Source organism: Anabrus simplex, chromosome 3, assembly GCF_040414725.1.
Source record: "Anabrus simplex isolate iqAnaSimp1 chromosome 3, ASM4041472v1, whole genome shotgun sequence".
Taxonomy (NCBI): domain Eukaryota; kingdom Metazoa; phylum Arthropoda; class Insecta; order Orthoptera; family Tettigoniidae; genus Anabrus; species Anabrus simplex.
The window spans coordinates 147,054,395-147,072,513 of NC_090267.1; the positions used below are offsets into that span (position 1 = coordinate 147,054,395).

The 18,119-nt window shown below is 39.3% G+C and overlaps 1 protein-coding gene across 1 annotated transcript in view; it reads right to left on the reverse strand.

Annotated features, from left to right (window-relative positions):
* Positions 1-1,517: 1,517 nt before the first annotated feature.
* The window catches only part of v (Tryptophan 2,3-dioxygenase vermilion), a 136,320-nt gene continuing 119,718 nt past the window's right edge, over positions 1,518-18,119 (reverse strand). Inside the window, exons 7-9 of the mRNA XM_067144227.2 lie at positions 15,656-15,905; positions 7,695-7,788; positions 1,518-1,933 (exon numbers count right to left, since the gene is read on the reverse strand). Of these exons, the coding sequence (XP_067000328.2) occupies positions 1,744-1,933; positions 7,695-7,788; positions 15,656-15,905 (534 nt within the window). The 3' untranslated portion in view covers positions 1,518-1,743. The remainder of the gene's footprint in view (positions 1,934-7,694; positions 7,789-15,655; positions 15,906-18,119) is intronic.

Consider the following 18,119-nt stretch of genomic DNA (forward strand, 5'->3'; position numbering starts at 1 on the left):
CAACCTGATAAATCAGCTGTTGCTGACCATGCCCTAACACCTGGTCATGATGTCTTGTTCCAAGAAGTGGATGTTCTTGCCCGTATAAAGCAATATCGCCCAAGAATTATCAGGGAGGCGGTTGAAATACGTAAACATCCAGATAATTTCAACCGCGATACAGGTTACAACCTCAGTGAATCATGGCTACCTATAATCAGAACCATTAGAGAGTAATGCTCTGCTGCCACTATTCATTGTCTCTAGCATTGGGCTAAAATGGCGTCCCCTTTACATCTTTGGGCACCATTTGTAGCTTCCTTGTTGCTTTCTCCTAGCAACCATCAATACGTCGTTTCTCTTCTCTTTGGTCTCCTGATGAAGAAAGGCAAGGTTCCTTTTGAAACGTTGAGTGTGTTTTATAATTATTTACACGGCATAAGCCCAAAAATAGAACTCATGAATAGTTACACGGGCCGTGAAAGTCTAAATGATAAAACTTTATCTTGCTACCTCAATTCGATTTTTGATCTCCATTTCGGAATCAAGAGGATCTATTATTGTCTTTCTACCTCGATTTAGGTCTCCATTTCAGAATCCATATCACTTATTACCTTTTCAATTCGACTTACGATATTCATTTCGGAATCCAGAAAATATGTGACCTTGCTACCTCACTTCGACCTTTGATCTTCATTTCAGAATCCAGGAAATCTGTTATTAAGCTACCAACGCATTTGAATTTTATGATGACGTCTCACTCTCTAGAATCGCACAGACACTTTACAGCCTTTTTCAGCTCAGTCTAAAATACACTAAGATTCATTAAATTATATTGTAAATGAAATTGTACATTAAAATTATATCTAAACATTTACACATAATTCTGTAGGAAGAAGGCAAACAAGTCCACGTGCACTACCCCATGAGTATACAGGAAAAGTAACGGAAGAGGAAGAATAAGAAGACCAGAGCCCAGACTTCATATGTATATGTGTGCTTCTTCATTACCAGGTCACAGCATAATACACGCGACTAGGATGGCCCCTCTCGCAAAAGAACAAAAACAAAAAAAAAACGCTGCATCCGTCACTTACTTTACTTTTTTATGGTATAATGTACTGGAAACATCTCGACCAGCCACCAGTATACCTAAGTAGGTACTCGCCACGATCACTTCTCCACAACCCACGACAAAAGCACTCGACCTTAAAATAGATGAGTTACAGATTTGTAGTTCGAATTCTTGTAGCTCTTTTGCCATTAATCTAAGGAATCTTTATCATTTTCTATTTGTAATTATCTCTATAGTTATTCTTTGCATGGGAATAAGATGCTGATTTAATCTTACCGTAAATAGGTAATTTTATTTCTCTATTAAATGTATAAAAATACTAACTTTACTGTATGAACTAACTGGAAATTAAGTAAATATAAAGAACTGCTCATAATTGAACGATCTTCGTACAGAGGCTGTCTGATCAAGAGTACTTAGATATATCATATTTTTACAACGAACACAATATTCTACACAATAATTCACTTCATTTTATTTATTTTCACTAATATTAAAATATATAATTAAATACCAATATAAAAATATAATTATACCTTATAGATGATCTATTTTACATTCATTCTCACCAATGTAGAAATTATTGTCATAGTATGTAACTGCAAAGAAAGTTTCAGTAATCATATCCATTGATATAATGACAAATCTCCGAAAACACGCACTAAATTTTATTCCACCAATGTGATGTGTCATAAGGACGCCTCAGAAAAGTGTGATGTACAATTGTTCGTCATTTCATCACCACTGTCCCCGCTGGAGGGGCAATCTCTAGACACAGACAGTTTGCTCTTCATGTGACGAGTAAGTGGTGGAATATAGCCTCGGGGGATCAGGAAGGTCGACAAGTTGAAGAGGTCCAGGAACACTTTGTAACGATCACTGAAAAACCAGAAAATTACACCAATAATTATAGCAGTACATACTTGTTTACTTCTTTTGTTATAATACATGGAAACAGGACAGGTCAAGCAGAATAAACATGTATTTAACCTCTTACATTTTTGAACATTTATACGTCCATTAGCTGATGAATGTGTTACCAAACATGTACAGTAGAATAAAGATATTCATGTATAGACCTACTAGTGGCTTGCGCAATACATGCTGCGGAACAAACCACTGTTACAAGGTACCTGCATGAAATTACAATTGGTCTTTGTGATCTAGTGGGTGCGATGAAACCCTCCAAGCTCTATATCTCACAGATTAGTGTCATTTGGATCAGCGGGATCTACGGGGGTGCCCATTAATATAGACATGACAGTATATTGATTTGAATATGAAATTGAATATGGCACAGGCAAATTTGCAAGTTAACTCCACAATTCGCAGAAAATTCCTCCTATCGTATTAACAGCACATTAAGGCGCTCCTACATAAAACTGCTGATTTTCCCACTGTAGCATTAGTAGCGATGATACCAGCTACCACAAGGTTCGTAGCGGACGACCTGAGAATTAGTTAATTAAAATATGAACATTTCTTATGTAGATAATTGGGCATTCATAAAAAAAATACTGTTTACAGAGGACCTTCAAATTGTACGCTTTAAAACGAGTTGTCGTTCATTCAATTATGTTCAACTCTTTTCTTACAATTTTCATTCCGGAAATAGCTTATGGAATTATACTGTACCTGCAAACTTTTTGCGCATATCCTATTTTTATATGCCCGTGTATAAATAATCGGAATCTTAATTAACAGTTCCACCTTTAAAATACCAGAAGTTATTTTTGAAAATAACATATAAGGATGGTTACAAGGTACCTGTTATTTTGAAAAGTAAATAATTTCTGGTATTGTAAAGGTGAACCTTTAATTAAGATGCTTAACTATTATACGCTTGGCAATAAAGGATTAAGATGAAATTTATTTCCAGTAATAATTGTGTATAGGTTGAAATACTGGAGAAAGATAACTCTACACGGGTGAATCATTGATTAGTCAATATCAGCTACACTGGACTGGTCACTTTATTTAGAATGCCTACCTAAGGTTTTTTAAATGAAATATACTTGGGGTTAAGATGGAAGACGAGACAATAGTGGACCTGTAGAATAGTAGTCTTTCATTTACATTGTTAATAGATACAGTAGGTGCACTATAAACAGTTAATAGCTGTACTTTACTCTAAATGTCCTGAAAATCCTTGCTTGTGGCCGTATTTCATAAAGGGGAACTATCAACACTATGTTCGTAAAGACACATTCATGAAGGTCTGTTAAGGACAGAATCCCCCTTCTCAGGGATCTTTTCAACACCAGAAGATATTATTTATTAATATTCGGTTAGTTCAGTTGCTTGAGATAAAATTACGGGAAGAGATACTAAGGAACAATAAATCACTCAGGTCTGAGAGCGTTTTACCGAGAAACAGATTATGGATCAAAAAGTAATATCTATACGAGGCGTAGTATAAAAATCCTCTGACCAAGTAGTTTTTATAAATTTACAGTGCTCAAAGGAAGTTTTGCATATTCTGATTTGGGGAACGCTTTATTTGACTATGTGTATGTACGAGCATTATACATTATGAAGCGTATATACGTAGTAGAGTCATTCACTTCGTCGTCTTGCCGTCTAGTGTCGCTGTGGTGCACTACAGCCGAGAGTTTGCACAACAGGATGGTGTCATGACAGTTTTTCGCTAGTCCCAGCAAGAGACAGTTGCGTGCATGCAGCGCAAGCAGAACCATGGACTCCGTTGTGAAGGGTAGTTGAATGTGAGCGGCGGAATTTGAGAATGTCGTAGTTTGAGCAACAGGCAAATTTCAAGCTCTGCCAATAATTACGCAAATCCGCTAGCGAAACTCTTGAGATTATGTAGCCGAAATCGTCCGAATCACTATGACGGGAAAAAGTCGCGAAAAGAAAGGTCAAAAGACTGCGATCCTTGAACTGTTAGCGCCAGTCCACGAACATATTGACTGTAGTACATAAGTGTATACTGTGTTGCCTGTACAGTAGGCGCCAGCCTACGAACTTCTTGACTGTAGTAGTACAAAGAAAAACAGCTCGCAGTCAGCTATGCAAACACAACAGAAGCGTAAAAAAAGCATGGAGTTAGTAATGTGGGATTTTGAACACAGAATTATCGTTCCTTGTATAAGAGAACAATAACGTATATAGCCGCCTCAGGACACCGAAGAATTCAGCTTGCTTTGGGGAAGTTTATCCCGCTCTTGGATAGCAACTTCAGTCAGCTGTTAAATGTTAGCAGGAGGGTGAGCAATTTCTCTCTTTAGTTCACGCCATGTGTATTCAAGACTGCTAATGTCCGCAGAATATGCCGCCATACAATTTGCTGTATGTCATGCGCCTCAAAGAATTGAATGGCAACTCCGGCTCGATGGGTAACGTTGTATGCACCCAGCTAGTGTAAAACCCTTGCTCACAGTGGCAGCAGCCTGTATACTACACCAGCCAGTCATGTTTCCTTGAATAGAAATTAGAGACGTACGTCGACCAAATATGACCCTATCCCAAAACTTGACGGAACCCCCTGCCACTGATGGCGCTCCATCTCTCACCGGATCGTCTCGAGTCCCCAATGATCCTGTTTTATGGGTGATCTCATCAAAGAGGAGCGTACGCTTCCACTGTTCCTGATGCTATGGGTCAGCCAGCCTCACACGAGCTGTCTTGTGCTATGGATTAAGAGGCGCATTTGGTATAGACCTCCTTGATATCAGTCTTCCATCGTGCAGCTGATTTAGCGCTTATCTAACATATTCACTGCGGTGTTCAAAAATGCTTCGCATATCATTATTTCAAATGGTATACCTGAAATATGTTTAATATGGACTCTAGGCTAAACCCAGATCTAAGCCCGGTCACTGTTGACCGCAGGAATTAACCTGGTACTCATTTTTGGTATAGGATGAGTGAACCTCAGGGCCATGTGCACATCCAGAAGTGGAAATACCCTTTCTTAATTATTTCGACTTCCTGACAGAGAATAGATCTACGTCCTTCCGGGCGAACCGAGCGCAGCAGCCATCCTCTTATAGGGTACCAACATTCTCAATAATTGAAAGCATTCAAAGCCCATGCTCCATACAACTCTTTCTAACGGCACTGTTGTTAATTTACACAACATATCAGCTGTTCCCCTTCCGGGAGGTCGCTGAGGAAGTTAGCACTCCAATGTACAGTTAAATACAGTAGTGAAGCTGCTGTAATTCATTATAATTCCACTGGGCTAGTTGGCCATGCGGTTAGAGGCGCACGGCTGTGAGTTTGCATCCGGGAGATAGTGGGTTCGAATCCCACTGTCGGCAGCCCTGAAGATGGTTTTCCGTGGTTTCCCATTTTCACACTAGGCAAATGCTGGGGCTGTACCTTACCGCTTCCATCCAACTCCTAGGCCTTTCCTATCCTATCGTCGCCATAAGACCTATCTGTGTCGGTGCGACGTAAAGCCCCTAGCAAAAAATAGCATTGTAATTCCCATGTTCGTGGTAGTATACATCCCTTGCTGTGTTATTTTGTTTAATTTCTTTAGTATCTTGTAATTAGAAGTTTGTCAAGTTATAACGGAAGAGAAACAATTAGGTCTGAAAGCTCTAAATCCAACTTTTTTGTTTGTTGATATGTTCTCTTGATTCACTCAGAAACAAACCTAACTCTTCCCTAACTGTTTCGTGTTTGGGGATATAACTTCAGAGGAGTATATAACGTAACATTTGAAAAAAATGGTCGTAGGTATACAGAGGAATGAGAGGTCTAGACAAAGTAAAATATATTCTAAGGACAGAACTCGGAAAAAGAAAGAGATTATATCAGTGTAATGTACCGAGCGGTTCGTAAGGCAAAGGTGGTGATAACAAACAAACTGTACCGGGGGTACACCTTCTCCGTCCCGTTAAGGCCATCTGTGTCATGAAACTTGAACTAATGTAATAGAAGATACTTGGATTTTAAACCCCTAGATGTCTCTATCATCGGTTATGTTGCTCCCCCTAGTAGGTCGAACTCTAAATAATTTATTAAGAAATTTGTATTGTGATACGTGGCAAACCTTAAGTTCCTTCATGTATCAAAGTTGTCAACACTGTACTGCTTCCTTCTTCAATAGCTAGCAACCAATCAAAAAATTTGTGAATATTCTCTCTAGTCAATTAAAATTGGGGGTGTGTACAAGCATCCAGCCTATCTGGAAAGAGTTCTGGAAACTTCCCCTCGGAGATGCTATAAAAGTTGGGCGCTTTAGGGTCGTATTTGTATCTTCATCGCTCCGGTCTAGTGAGTGCGGTGGGTTATTCGGATGCAGAAGCTGCAAGTCGACGTTCGGAAGGCCTAACAACTCAAGGTATTGGCAGAAGTTTCTTAACATGTGATAGCATCAATCAGATAGCTTGAGGGGAAGGTTTTAAACTTCTTTTCTGAATGTAAAGTTATAAAGTCATAATTAAAATGTAAATTTTCGGGAAGTCTGAGAACTCTGTTCATATCCCCGGTGGGAAACATGTAAACAAAGGGAACAAAGTGTGATTACCCTCTGTTGATTCCCATTCAACTTGGTATGGGGTGAATAAAGTTTTCTAAACCTCTAGATTCTTAAGTCATTTTTGGCATTTAATATTTTTCATTTAGTCACCCCTCTGTGGTATAGGCTTAGCCTCTGCAACTTCGGGACATAAGCCCGTTTAGAGTTTTAAGAGTTTTTCCCTAAAAGGTGTGCAAGTGTTTCGCCTCCCATGGCCAATCACGTTAAATCTTTTATTTTTACATTACGGCTATTTAGAATGGGTACTCATTGCCCCTGTTTATTCGATAATCGTTTATATACGAGTGTGTAACAGATTCTTGAGTAGAAATGACGGTAAATACATCACTTGAAGTGTGTGAGGCATAATTTTGTAAGAAACTTGTGCCTCTTTTTTTTTTTTTTTTTTTGCTACGGGCTTTACGTCGCGCCGACACAGATAGATCTTATGGCGACAATGGGATAGGAAAGGCCTAGGAGTTGGAAGGAAGCGGCCGTGGCCTTAATTAAGGTACAGCCCCAGCATTTGCCTGGTGTGAAAAGGGGAAACCACGGAAAACCATTTTCAGGGCTGCCGATAGTGGGATTCGAACCTACTATCTCCCGGATGCAAACTCACAGCCGCGCGCCTCTACGCGCACGGCCAACTCACCCGGTAACTTGTGCCTCTGAGCGGCTCGATTATATTAACTTTTGGAGCTCACACTCCTAGACGATGTGAGTGGAGCAAACATGCTCTTGTAAAAGTGTACATGTTTAGAGCTACATTACTCACCCCTGGTGGATTATCTTGTTGATAATTTTCTCTAGTTCTTGCACGTGATTTTTGGACTTATAGTCCGCTGTTGTTAACAGATCTGACGAGCTCATTTTGTGTTGTTTGTTCCAAATCTTCTATCAATCAAATTTTATACTCAGAAAAAAAAAGAAAGCAAGAAAGAAACAAAGAAAGAAAGAAAGAAAGAAAGAAAGTTTCAAACTTTAGTGCTTTAACTTGTACTCTGGTCATTGCCTTGTCCGCCCATTTACCCCGGAACTTTCTTACACCTCTCTCTTCCACAATATTTCCGTAACACAAACAAAAACAAAACAAAAAGAAAGAAAGGAAGAAAAAAAGAAAGTGAGAAATAGCTTCCGACCTCTATACTGTACCTTAGGGTGGAGCGAAGATACTGGTATCCCGATGATCCACCGGTACCCAGCTGGGCAGAGCCGATCATACGCTGCACCATTATCACGTGATTGTCTGGAAAGCAAGGTACATTTCTTAAGTAGTAATAACATAAGTGGACATATCAATATCTGTATATAACTAAGTCAGGACCTACTCACACGTTTATTACTCCAACACAACGGAGGAAGGGTCGCGTAGCTGTGAGTTCGCATGCGGGAGATAGTGCGTTTGAACCCCACTGTCGGCACTCTAAGAATGGTTTTCCGTGGTTTTCCATTTTCACACCAGGCGAATTATGTACTTTAATTAAGGCCATGGCCACTTCCTTATCCTCCTAGTCCTTTGCTATCCCATTGTCGCCATAAGAAATATCTGTCGGTGCGACGTCAAGCCAATATTGTAAAAGAGAAAAAAATAAGAAAAAGAAACACTACAACAAATACAAAAACGTTCCTCTGATTTGTGTGTCAGTGTTCTTACTATCAGCTAGTACGAAGTTTACACTGGTCACCCCTGTGTATAAAGGAAAGGGTGATAGACATAAAGTTGAAAATTACAGGCCAGTCAGTTTGACATGCATTGCATGTAAGCTTCGGGAAAGCATCCTTTCTAATTATATCAGACATATTTGCGAAATTAATAACTGGTTCGATAGAAGTCATTTTGGGTTTAGGAAAATTTATTCCACTGAAGCTCAACTTGTAAGATTCCAGCAAGATATAGCAGATATCTTGGATTCACGAGGTCAAATGGACTGTATCGCTATTGACATATCTAAGGTGTTTGATAGGGTGGATCATGAAAAACTACTAGCAAAATGAGTGCAATTGGACTAGACAAAAGAGTGACTGAATGGGTTGCTATATTTCTAGAAAATAGATCTCAGAGAATTAGAGTAGGCGAAGCTTTATCTGACTCTGTAATAATTAAGAGGGGAATTCCTCAAGGCAGTATTATTGGGCCTTTATATTTTCTTATATATATAAATGAAATGAGTAAAGAAGTGGAATCAGAGATAAGGCTTTTTGCGGATGATATTTTCCTATATAGGGTAATAAAGACGTTACAAGATCGTGAGCAACTGCAAAATGATCTCGATAATGTTGTGAGATGGACAGCAGTCAATGGTATAATGATAAATGGGATTAAAAGTATGGTTTTGAGTTTCAAAAATAGGAAAAGTCCTCTCGGTTTTAATTACTGAGTTAATGGGGTGAAAGTTCCTTATGGGGATCACTGTAAGTACCCAGGTGTTAATAATAAGGAAAGATCTTCATTGGGGTAATCACATAAATGGGATTGCAAAGAAAGGGTATAGATTTCTACACATGGTTATGAGGGTGTTTAGGAGTTGTAGAAAGGATGTAAAGGAGAGGGCATACAAGTCTCTTGTAAGACCCCAAATAGAGTATAGTTCCAGTGTATGGTACCCTCACCAGGATTACTTTATTCAAGAACTGGAAAAACTCCAAAGAAAAGCAGCTTGATTTGTTCTGGGCGATTTCCGACAAAAAAGTAGTGTTACAAAAATGTTGCAAAGTTTGGGCTGGGGAGACTTGAGAGAAAGAAGACGAGCTGCTCAACTAAGTGGTATGTTCCGAGCTGTCGGTGAGGAGATGGCGTGGAATGGCATTAGTAGACGAATAAGTTTGAGTGGTGTCTTTAAAAGTAGGAAGGACCATAATATAAAGTTGGAATTCAAGAGGACAAATTGGGGCAAATATTCGTTTATAGGAAGGGGAGTTAGGGATTAGAATAACTTACAAAGGGAGATGTTCAATAAATTTCCAACTTCCTTGAAATAATTTAGGAAAAGGCTAGGAGAGCAACAAATAGGGAATCTGCCATTTAGGCGACTGCCCTAAATGCAGATCAGCATTGATTGATTCATATCAACGGAAACTATGTACAGAGGTAGAAGGAAAGGTACAACGGTTCTGATTTGGTTCGTACGTGGGAGAGGAACAAACAGACAAGTTACAGCATATCTATGGCCAGTAAACATGGAACTCGAAGTCATACATCAACGAGTTGTGTCTAGGTATGAAGCGAATCTGATCTCCGTGCATGATGAGAGGAAATATAGCCGTAAATATTTACACGGTCGAACGACTGTAGACATGTTCATCAATGAGCACTTAAGTCGTGAAACTTAGAATTAGGAACTTAAGATTCTATCCTGTTCAGAAGATGGTAAAGTTTGGCTTTACATGAACACTTCAGTGTGGTTAAAAGAACAGAGTACTTCAAATCAATCAATCAATCAATCAATCAATCAATCAATCAATCAATCTCACTTATATGCACTTGGGGCTGTCACTCGAGTGGCACATTTCCTATCAGTTGTTTACCTAGCCTTTTCTTAAATTATTTCAAAGAACTATCAAATTTATCAAACACTTTCCTTTATAAATAAATCCAGTCCATAACTCCTCTTCCTGTAATAAGTATTTGTCCCAATTTGTCCCCTTTACTTCCAACATTATCTTCATATTGTAATCTTTCCTACCTTTACAATCTCCACTCAAGCTTATTCGTCTACTAATGTCATTCCACGCCATCTCTCCATGACAGTTTGGAATATACAGCTTAGTCCAGTAGCACGTCTCCTAAGTCTTTTGTCGGAAGTCACCGTGAAGAAATCGTGCTGCTTTCTTTCGGATCTTTTCCAGTTCCCATATGAAGTAATTCCAAGTCATATTCTAATTGGGGTCCTACCAAATACTGCACGCCCTCTCCTTTATATGCTTACTAAACCCCTAAATACTTTCATAACCGTATGAAGAGATCTGTAATCTTAATTTACAACCTCGTCAATGTGATTACCCCCATGAAGACATTCCCTTATACGTAATAGCCAAGTTCTTACAGTGATTCCCCCTGAAGTACCTTCACCCCACCAACACGGTAATAGAAACTTACTTGACTTTCCATTTTCGTGAAACTTACAGCCTAACATTTCAGCCCGTTTTACCATCATACCATTGTCTGCTATCCATCTCACAACATTGTCGAGGTATTTTTGCCGTCGCTAACCACCCTGTAATTTATTAATCTGTACAGTATAATACCATTTGCAAAAAAGCCGTATCTTTGATTCCAGTTTTCACAAATATTTATATAGGGCCTATATAGGAAAATATAAAGATCCAAAAATTCTACCTTGCGGGATGTGTTCCATTTTCTAGACATTTATCAACACATTCCACCACTCTTCCAGCCCTCATTTTGTCAGCAGTATCTCATGATCTACAGTATCAAAAGCCTTGGATATTTTAATAGAGATACAGCCAGTTTGGCTTCCGGAATCCAAAATATATTTCATATCTTATTGGGATGTTACAAGCTGAGCCTCACTGGAATAGCCCTTGCATCGTTTACCTATAATTTACTTAGGTAGAATGTTGTACTGTTTTTCGATAGTATACCGGGTGGTTCACCTATCCCTTGCGATCTAGTTTTATGCAGTTCACTATGTTTAAAATTCTGAAATACTTCGGTCCACTTTTCTAAACCGGGGTAATATAACGAAAAGTGTTGTTACGGGATAGAAGACAAGACGATTCTTGAACGCCACTATTAATTATTTATAGATTATCTGAATGAACCCGTATAACGAGCACAGATACGAACAACACGCAGGCCAACAGAATGTGCACACACAGACCAGGAACTCATAGACATGGGTATAGACATTTTCTACAAAGGGATGATCCAATTTTTTCATTGCCATTGTCAGGAACTCCAAAAAGTTTGGTGCAGTTCATATGTAGTTTTAAGAGAGCTGTCCATTGGAGGTGGTGAGATGAATCTTCTCTAACGTAAAAGTTATTAGCAGTCACGAATTCCTTACAAGGCGACACCCCTATGTCACGTCATGAATAATATAATAAAATAACCATCATCATTATCAGTGTAGAAAATATTTTAGTGATACATAACTGATTTTGAATAATTTAAAATTCTATGTGTTTAATCTTAAATACCTTGAATACTTCATATACGAACATAACCTGAATGAACAAAAAATAATTCATAGATTCACCATTGCCAATAAGTGCTATTGTGTTTTGAATACAATTCTGACATCCAAACTCATATCAAGAAACATAAAATTAAAATGGTACTAAACCAGCATCTCATCCTAGTTAACCTACGGTGCCAAAGCAGGGACTCTGAGTAAGAAATGCGTAACGAGGTCAAGAGAAAAACTGTCAACGGGCTCAGAGGCGGAAGAAGAATCTCATTTCTCAACGGCTGAGAGGGCGGAAGAAGCTAGTGTAGTCAACCACGAAAAAAATTCAGACTAACAATCTGATTTTACTTTGGAATGTCATTCCTGCCCTCGAGACACACAGTTTCAATTGCAGGATGGAAAAGCCGCTGAAAGAAAGCACTACCCGGGTGGCAGCTCGAAAGAGAAATCCACCATTGCTCTATGCAATGCATCGGGACCTAGGGTTCTGGGGAGTCCCAACCTTATTGCAGAGGTCTTGGAATCCGTCCAGTTTTCTGCAGGCACTTTGAATGTAAATTCTTTGATGAAGATTGGTAAACAGAAGGAAAACGAAAACCAAATTTTAGCTTTACAAGAGACGAGATTTTTGGATGAGAACGTGACAAAAACGAAAGAATATGGAATCTGTGAAGGTAAACCTGCAATTAAAATTATGAAAGGAATGCCACTGTTGTGAACAGCCTTTTATGTCCATAAAAGATTATTAGACAATGTAACTGAATTCAAATCCCGCTCTGAAGATGTCTTTTTTAACAATGAACTGCAAAATAAAAAAGAAGTTTTATTAACTTTTGTGCACCAATAAATGACGACAGCAAAAAGAACCGAAATAAAGTAGAGGAATTCTGGACACTTCCAAAATGAAATGTGGTGATATTACTTGGAGATTTCAATGCCCAAGTAGGAAGAGAGAGAATTCATAGACCAATAGTGGGAGAATATGCAGCACACCAAAGAACAAACATCAATGGAATGAGATTAATTACTACCGGTAAAAACTTTCAACTGAAGTTAATGCCAACTTTCTTCAAGAAATTGCCAAGAAAAGCTAAAACATGCATTTCTCCAAATCCATTACCAGGTGAATTTAAACTGGATCATGTAGCTATATCCATAAGCAACATTAAATACATTATTAATGTCAAGGTAGTAAGAAGCAGAGAATTTGATTGCGATCACTACTTGTCTAAAATCAAACTAAAATTCTTACCCAAGAGAAATTTGCCATTTGTTTTACGTCGCACCGACACAGATAGGTCTTTAGCGACGATGAGATAGGGAAGGCCTAGGAAGTGGAAGGAAGTGGCCGTGGCCGTAATTAAGGTACAGCCCCGGCATTTGCCTGGTGTGAAAATGGGAAACCACGGAAAACCATCTTCAGGGCTGCCGACAGTGGGGCTCGAACACCCCCCTCCAAACAGAAATCACAGAAGAGGAGAAGAGTAAACAAATATAACACAAACAGACTTCAAATTACACAATAAACATTGGAAACATTTCAGGAAGAAATAAACGTATCTCAATATGGGAAGTGGCAAGATTTATCTAAAGAAATAACCAACGCAGCCCAGAAAATATTTGGGCTAGTCAAACCTAAAAAGAAACCTTGGTGGAATCAAATATGTGAAGATGCGTTACGAGAAAGAATAAAACAATAGAAAAAGTGGAAATCCTCTGGAAAGAGAGTACTATGACCAATTCAAGCAGCAAAGGAAAGACACTGCTAGAATAATAAGGGAAATTAAAAGATCATTCGAAAAATCACAACTTATTGACCTGCAAGATAGCTTTGTTAAAAATAACTCTTGAAACTTTTACCGGACTTTTAAGAATCAATTAAAGGGGTATCAAGACCCTAGCATATGCTTCAAAGATGAAAATGGTGGACTTGGCCTAAGCAATGCTGAGAATTGTGAAATACTTGCGAAGCACTTTGATCAACTTTTTAACTGAACCCGATCATAAGTTGAAATTCTCTCAAACAACTGAAAATCTGGAAGAAGATATGCCACCCTCTGCTGAAGAAGTAATCAACAATCTGAAAAATAATAAAGCTAGTGGAGAAGCCTCTATAACAGCTGAACTTTTGAAATGGTCTCAATCAAAAATCATTGAAGAGCTGCAGATAATCTTTGAAGATATTTGGAGAACAGAGAGGATTTCAGAAGAATGGAAAACGGCTCTAATACACGCAATGCATAAAATTGGGGACAAACAAAATGTTGATAACTATAGATGTATCTCTCTTCTGCAAACTGCATACAAGGTATTCTCAAAAATATTGCTGAATAGAGTAGGAACATCACTTGACAAGCAGCTGGGTGAGTATCAAGCTGGATTTCGAAAAGGTAGGTCTTGTTCAGAACAAATATTTCAATTAAAATCCATGATTCCCCATAAGGATATTGAATTCAAAGGACATTGTTGTGACTTTTGTAGATTTTAAAAAGGCCTCCTTGATTCAGTTCATAGAGAAACCATAGATAACACAATTTGTAAATTTGGAGTGGAGACTAAATTGGCAAAGGTAATACGTGAAACACTTACTGACACAATTGCAAAGGTGAAATTTATAGGTGAGATATCAAAACCTATTAAGATAAATACATGGGTACGGCAAGGTCAACCCTTCTATTCAACTGTGTTCTAGAGAAAATTGTAATCATTTGGAATGTAAAGCTTAAAGAACATTTTACCTGTAATTTTGGAAAGAAAAAAAAGGCATTGAAATAAATTGCCTAGCATTTGCGGACGATTTTGCTATATTGTCAGAAAACCTAACAAGTGCAACAACGCAAATCAATCTCTTGGAAGAAATATCCAACAACACAGGTTTGAGAATCTTTGTAGAAAAACAAAATTTCTTACAAACATCAAGAACGCTCCAAAATTGGCAAGAGAGATTGGTCCAGTGGAAAGAGTAACGAAATTCAAATAACTCGGAGAAATAATTTTAAAAAATGGTTTAGACAAATCTGCAGTAGAAGAAAGGGTGCACAAGATGGAAAGAGCATATGGTATCACAAATAATTTTTATGACGAAAAGTGCCTATCTAAAAAACTTCAAACAAGCCACTACACTACAGTGGTGAAACGGGAATGCCTGGTACTAAACCATAGATTAGATGAGCGTGAGCGTGAGCGTGAGCGTGAGCTACTAGAAAAGAGAATCATGAGAAAAATCTCAGACCCTGTGAAAACAACAGAAGTATGGAAATTAAGATCTGATGATGAAATATACAGGAACCTAGAAAACATAGCAGAAACCATAAAAAAATGAGATTACAATGTTTTGGACCTATTTACAGAATGGATTATTCCAGATTAACAAAAAGTATTTTCCAGTACCTTCGGGACAAAAAGGCAACAACTAGCTGAATCCAAGAAGTAAAGAAAGATTTAGAAAGAAATAATATTAAGAGAAGAAGAAACTATGAACAGAGAGATTTTTAGGAAGAGGGTAGTAGGTATGGACGGATTCCAAGGGAGATTGAACAAGAAACCTGGTGCGAAGTCGTCCAAGGACAAAAAGAAACAGCATAGTGAAAGGATGAAAGAATATTGGAAGGAACGGAAGAGAAAACAACAAAGTATGAAGAATTGAATTGAAATTGGCACGTGCTCCTTAGTAGGCCTCATCGAAAAGAAGAAGAATTTTATTCATTTTACTTTCCACTAATTTCTTTCACGATTTGCAGAGGCACCGAGCTTTTAGAATGTCTTTCCAAAGGAGTTCTTTTAAGTTTTGGTAAATCTAACGATACGAGACTGGGGTATTTGAGCACCTTCAATTCCACCGGATTCAGACGAGATCAAACTCACCATCCTGGGCTTCTACCGCCTTCGTCACTTAGTCCTCAGCAATTTTCGATCGGGAAATCTTGGGCAAAGAAGGTGAATGCATGAGATGGAGGTACTCACATCGCCATTTGGTGATCAGGGAGTCTATGTCCATGAGTAACGTGAGCAACTGATGTGGCTGCGAAAAGCGTGGCTCGTCCCTGTAGAAGGTGATCATGATGGCCCCTTGTAGCGCCCTGTGGGAGAAGCGTCTCTCACCTCGAGACACCAGCGCCGCGTGTGCTGCAGGATCAAATATGGAGTCGAACACCTCCTTGCGCCTTTCATAGTCCAGCAACCGGTGAGCTCGAACCGATTCTACCTCTTCTCTCTACAGATAAAAACATTTCAAATATCAACCGTTGAACAAAATTGCTACCAAAATTGTACCAAAATATGCACACATATTTCATGATTTGCCTATCTCAAAAGATTATTACCTGAAGTTATTTACAAGTTGGTTTACGTCGCACCGACACAGGTAGGTCTTACGGCGACGATGGAACAGGAAATGGCCATGAGTGGGAAGGATGCGGCCGAGGCCTTAATTAAGGTACAGCCACAGCATTTGCCTGGTGTGAAAATGGGGAAACCACGAAAAACTATCTTCAGGGCTGCTGACAGTGGGGTTCAAACCCACTTTCTCCCGAATACTAAATACTGGCCGCACTTAAGCGACTGCAGCTGTCGAGCTCGGTAACAAAATATAACAAATAATATATATTTCATCACATTGCACACACTAGTGTAGAGACGCTACTTAGTCAATGTAATAAGAGATTTAGTAAGCTGTATGTTTTTAAGGATCGACACTAGAGCGTCTCTGACCTAAATGGCCACATTATGATCCTTAAAAATTCTATTGGAGATGGGTTGGTAGTTGACGATTACCCTCTGTTGACATGGTCTTCAGTATTACCTGAATTGCTAGACTTTCTTGACCAGCCTCGTGTCTTTCTCATCAAGCAGCACCTCACCGACCTGCTGAGTTTGATTAAAAGTCAGGTGTAAAAAACATTTAATATTGGTTTAATGAAATGATACTGCCTTAGATAATTAATGACAAACAAAAACAAACCCTTGACACGTTTAGAGCCCATTAAGGGTCTTGGCCTTCCCAGACGACTGCTGCCCTGGTGGCCTGAATGTAATGGATTGTCATGTGGTCGGCGAGACGACATGCTCTGCCGTACTGCTTGGCTTTCAAGGCGAGCGAATAAACAATTTACCGAACGTGCGCGCCTAGCAGCACGTGTCGTGTTGCTGTACGCTTATGTTCGGGAGATCATTGCTTTGAATCTCAGCGTCGATAGCTCTGAAAAATTATTTTCCATGGCTTTCCATTTTCATATGAAGCAAATGGCGGAGCTGTACTTTAATTAAAGCCAAGAGTCCAAGCTCTTTCCTATTCCACGCTCGCCGAAAATCTGTGTGAGTTACTGCGAGGTTAAACACCCAGCAAAAAGAAAATTAACTAATGTCAGACTTTGTTTACCACTTCACTTACCATCCCAAGTCGTTATATCTGCAACTTCAACTACCGGTACCGAAATACAACTCCAGTGCTTATTCAATATACAGTAAGGGTGAAAAGTCCCATTAAACCTACCATACACCTGTTACTTTATTATGCGTCGATGATACTCGAGTTACAACTTCAATATTGGCTACATTGCTACGAAGAGAAAACAGCAATAATGAATTATAAACATAAAAATATCAAGAGTTTATACCAGTGTTTCAGTTTGGAGAAGTGGCTAGTGGCGTCCGTGTGGATGCAAGAGTGGTCTTATACTTGAAAAAGGCCATGGTAATGCAGGATTTTATAGGTCATTTTGGTAAAGCGCCACCGAACACAGATAACTTGATGAAGTGAAAGAAGTAAAGCTTTTAGCATGGAATGTATTAAAGACACGAAGCGAAGGAGGAGACCCCCACTCGGGCAGAAACTGTGCTGCCGTCATCAACTCATTTATTCGGTCGCCTATCTATCTATCTATCTATCTATCTATCTATCTATCTATCTATCTATCTATCAATCAATCAGAAAGTGTGCCGTCGAGTTGTAACTGCCGCGATAAACACTGCGTGACCGCATGGAAAAAGACTACTACTACTACTACTACTACAAAATGTTTTCATTCCTCCTATGAAGGGGGAGGCGGGCCTCTTAGACAGCAACGCTGTTTCTTAGGCTAGGAGATTTTTTACGGTGAAGGAGATGCTCGGAGAAGGTGAGGGGGTTGGCGGCCGTGGCCTATACTAGGAACTGTCCTGGCATTCGCCTCAGTACATGAGAATGGAAAACCACGGAAACCCATTCTCAGGACATTCGACGGTTCGGGCCAACCATGGGGTCCAAGCCCTTTCCCGTCTTCTGAATACAGAGGCGTAGAGCCGTGGCCACCCTCTTCTGCTCGGTTGGCCAGTCAGAGTGCAGAGCTGTTGGACCACGGACCAGCCATGGCCACTTGTGAGCCGAGACCCACTCTGCATCCACCGACCTGGAAAAAGACTTGAAAAGTGAACCTTTCTCTATCGTGAA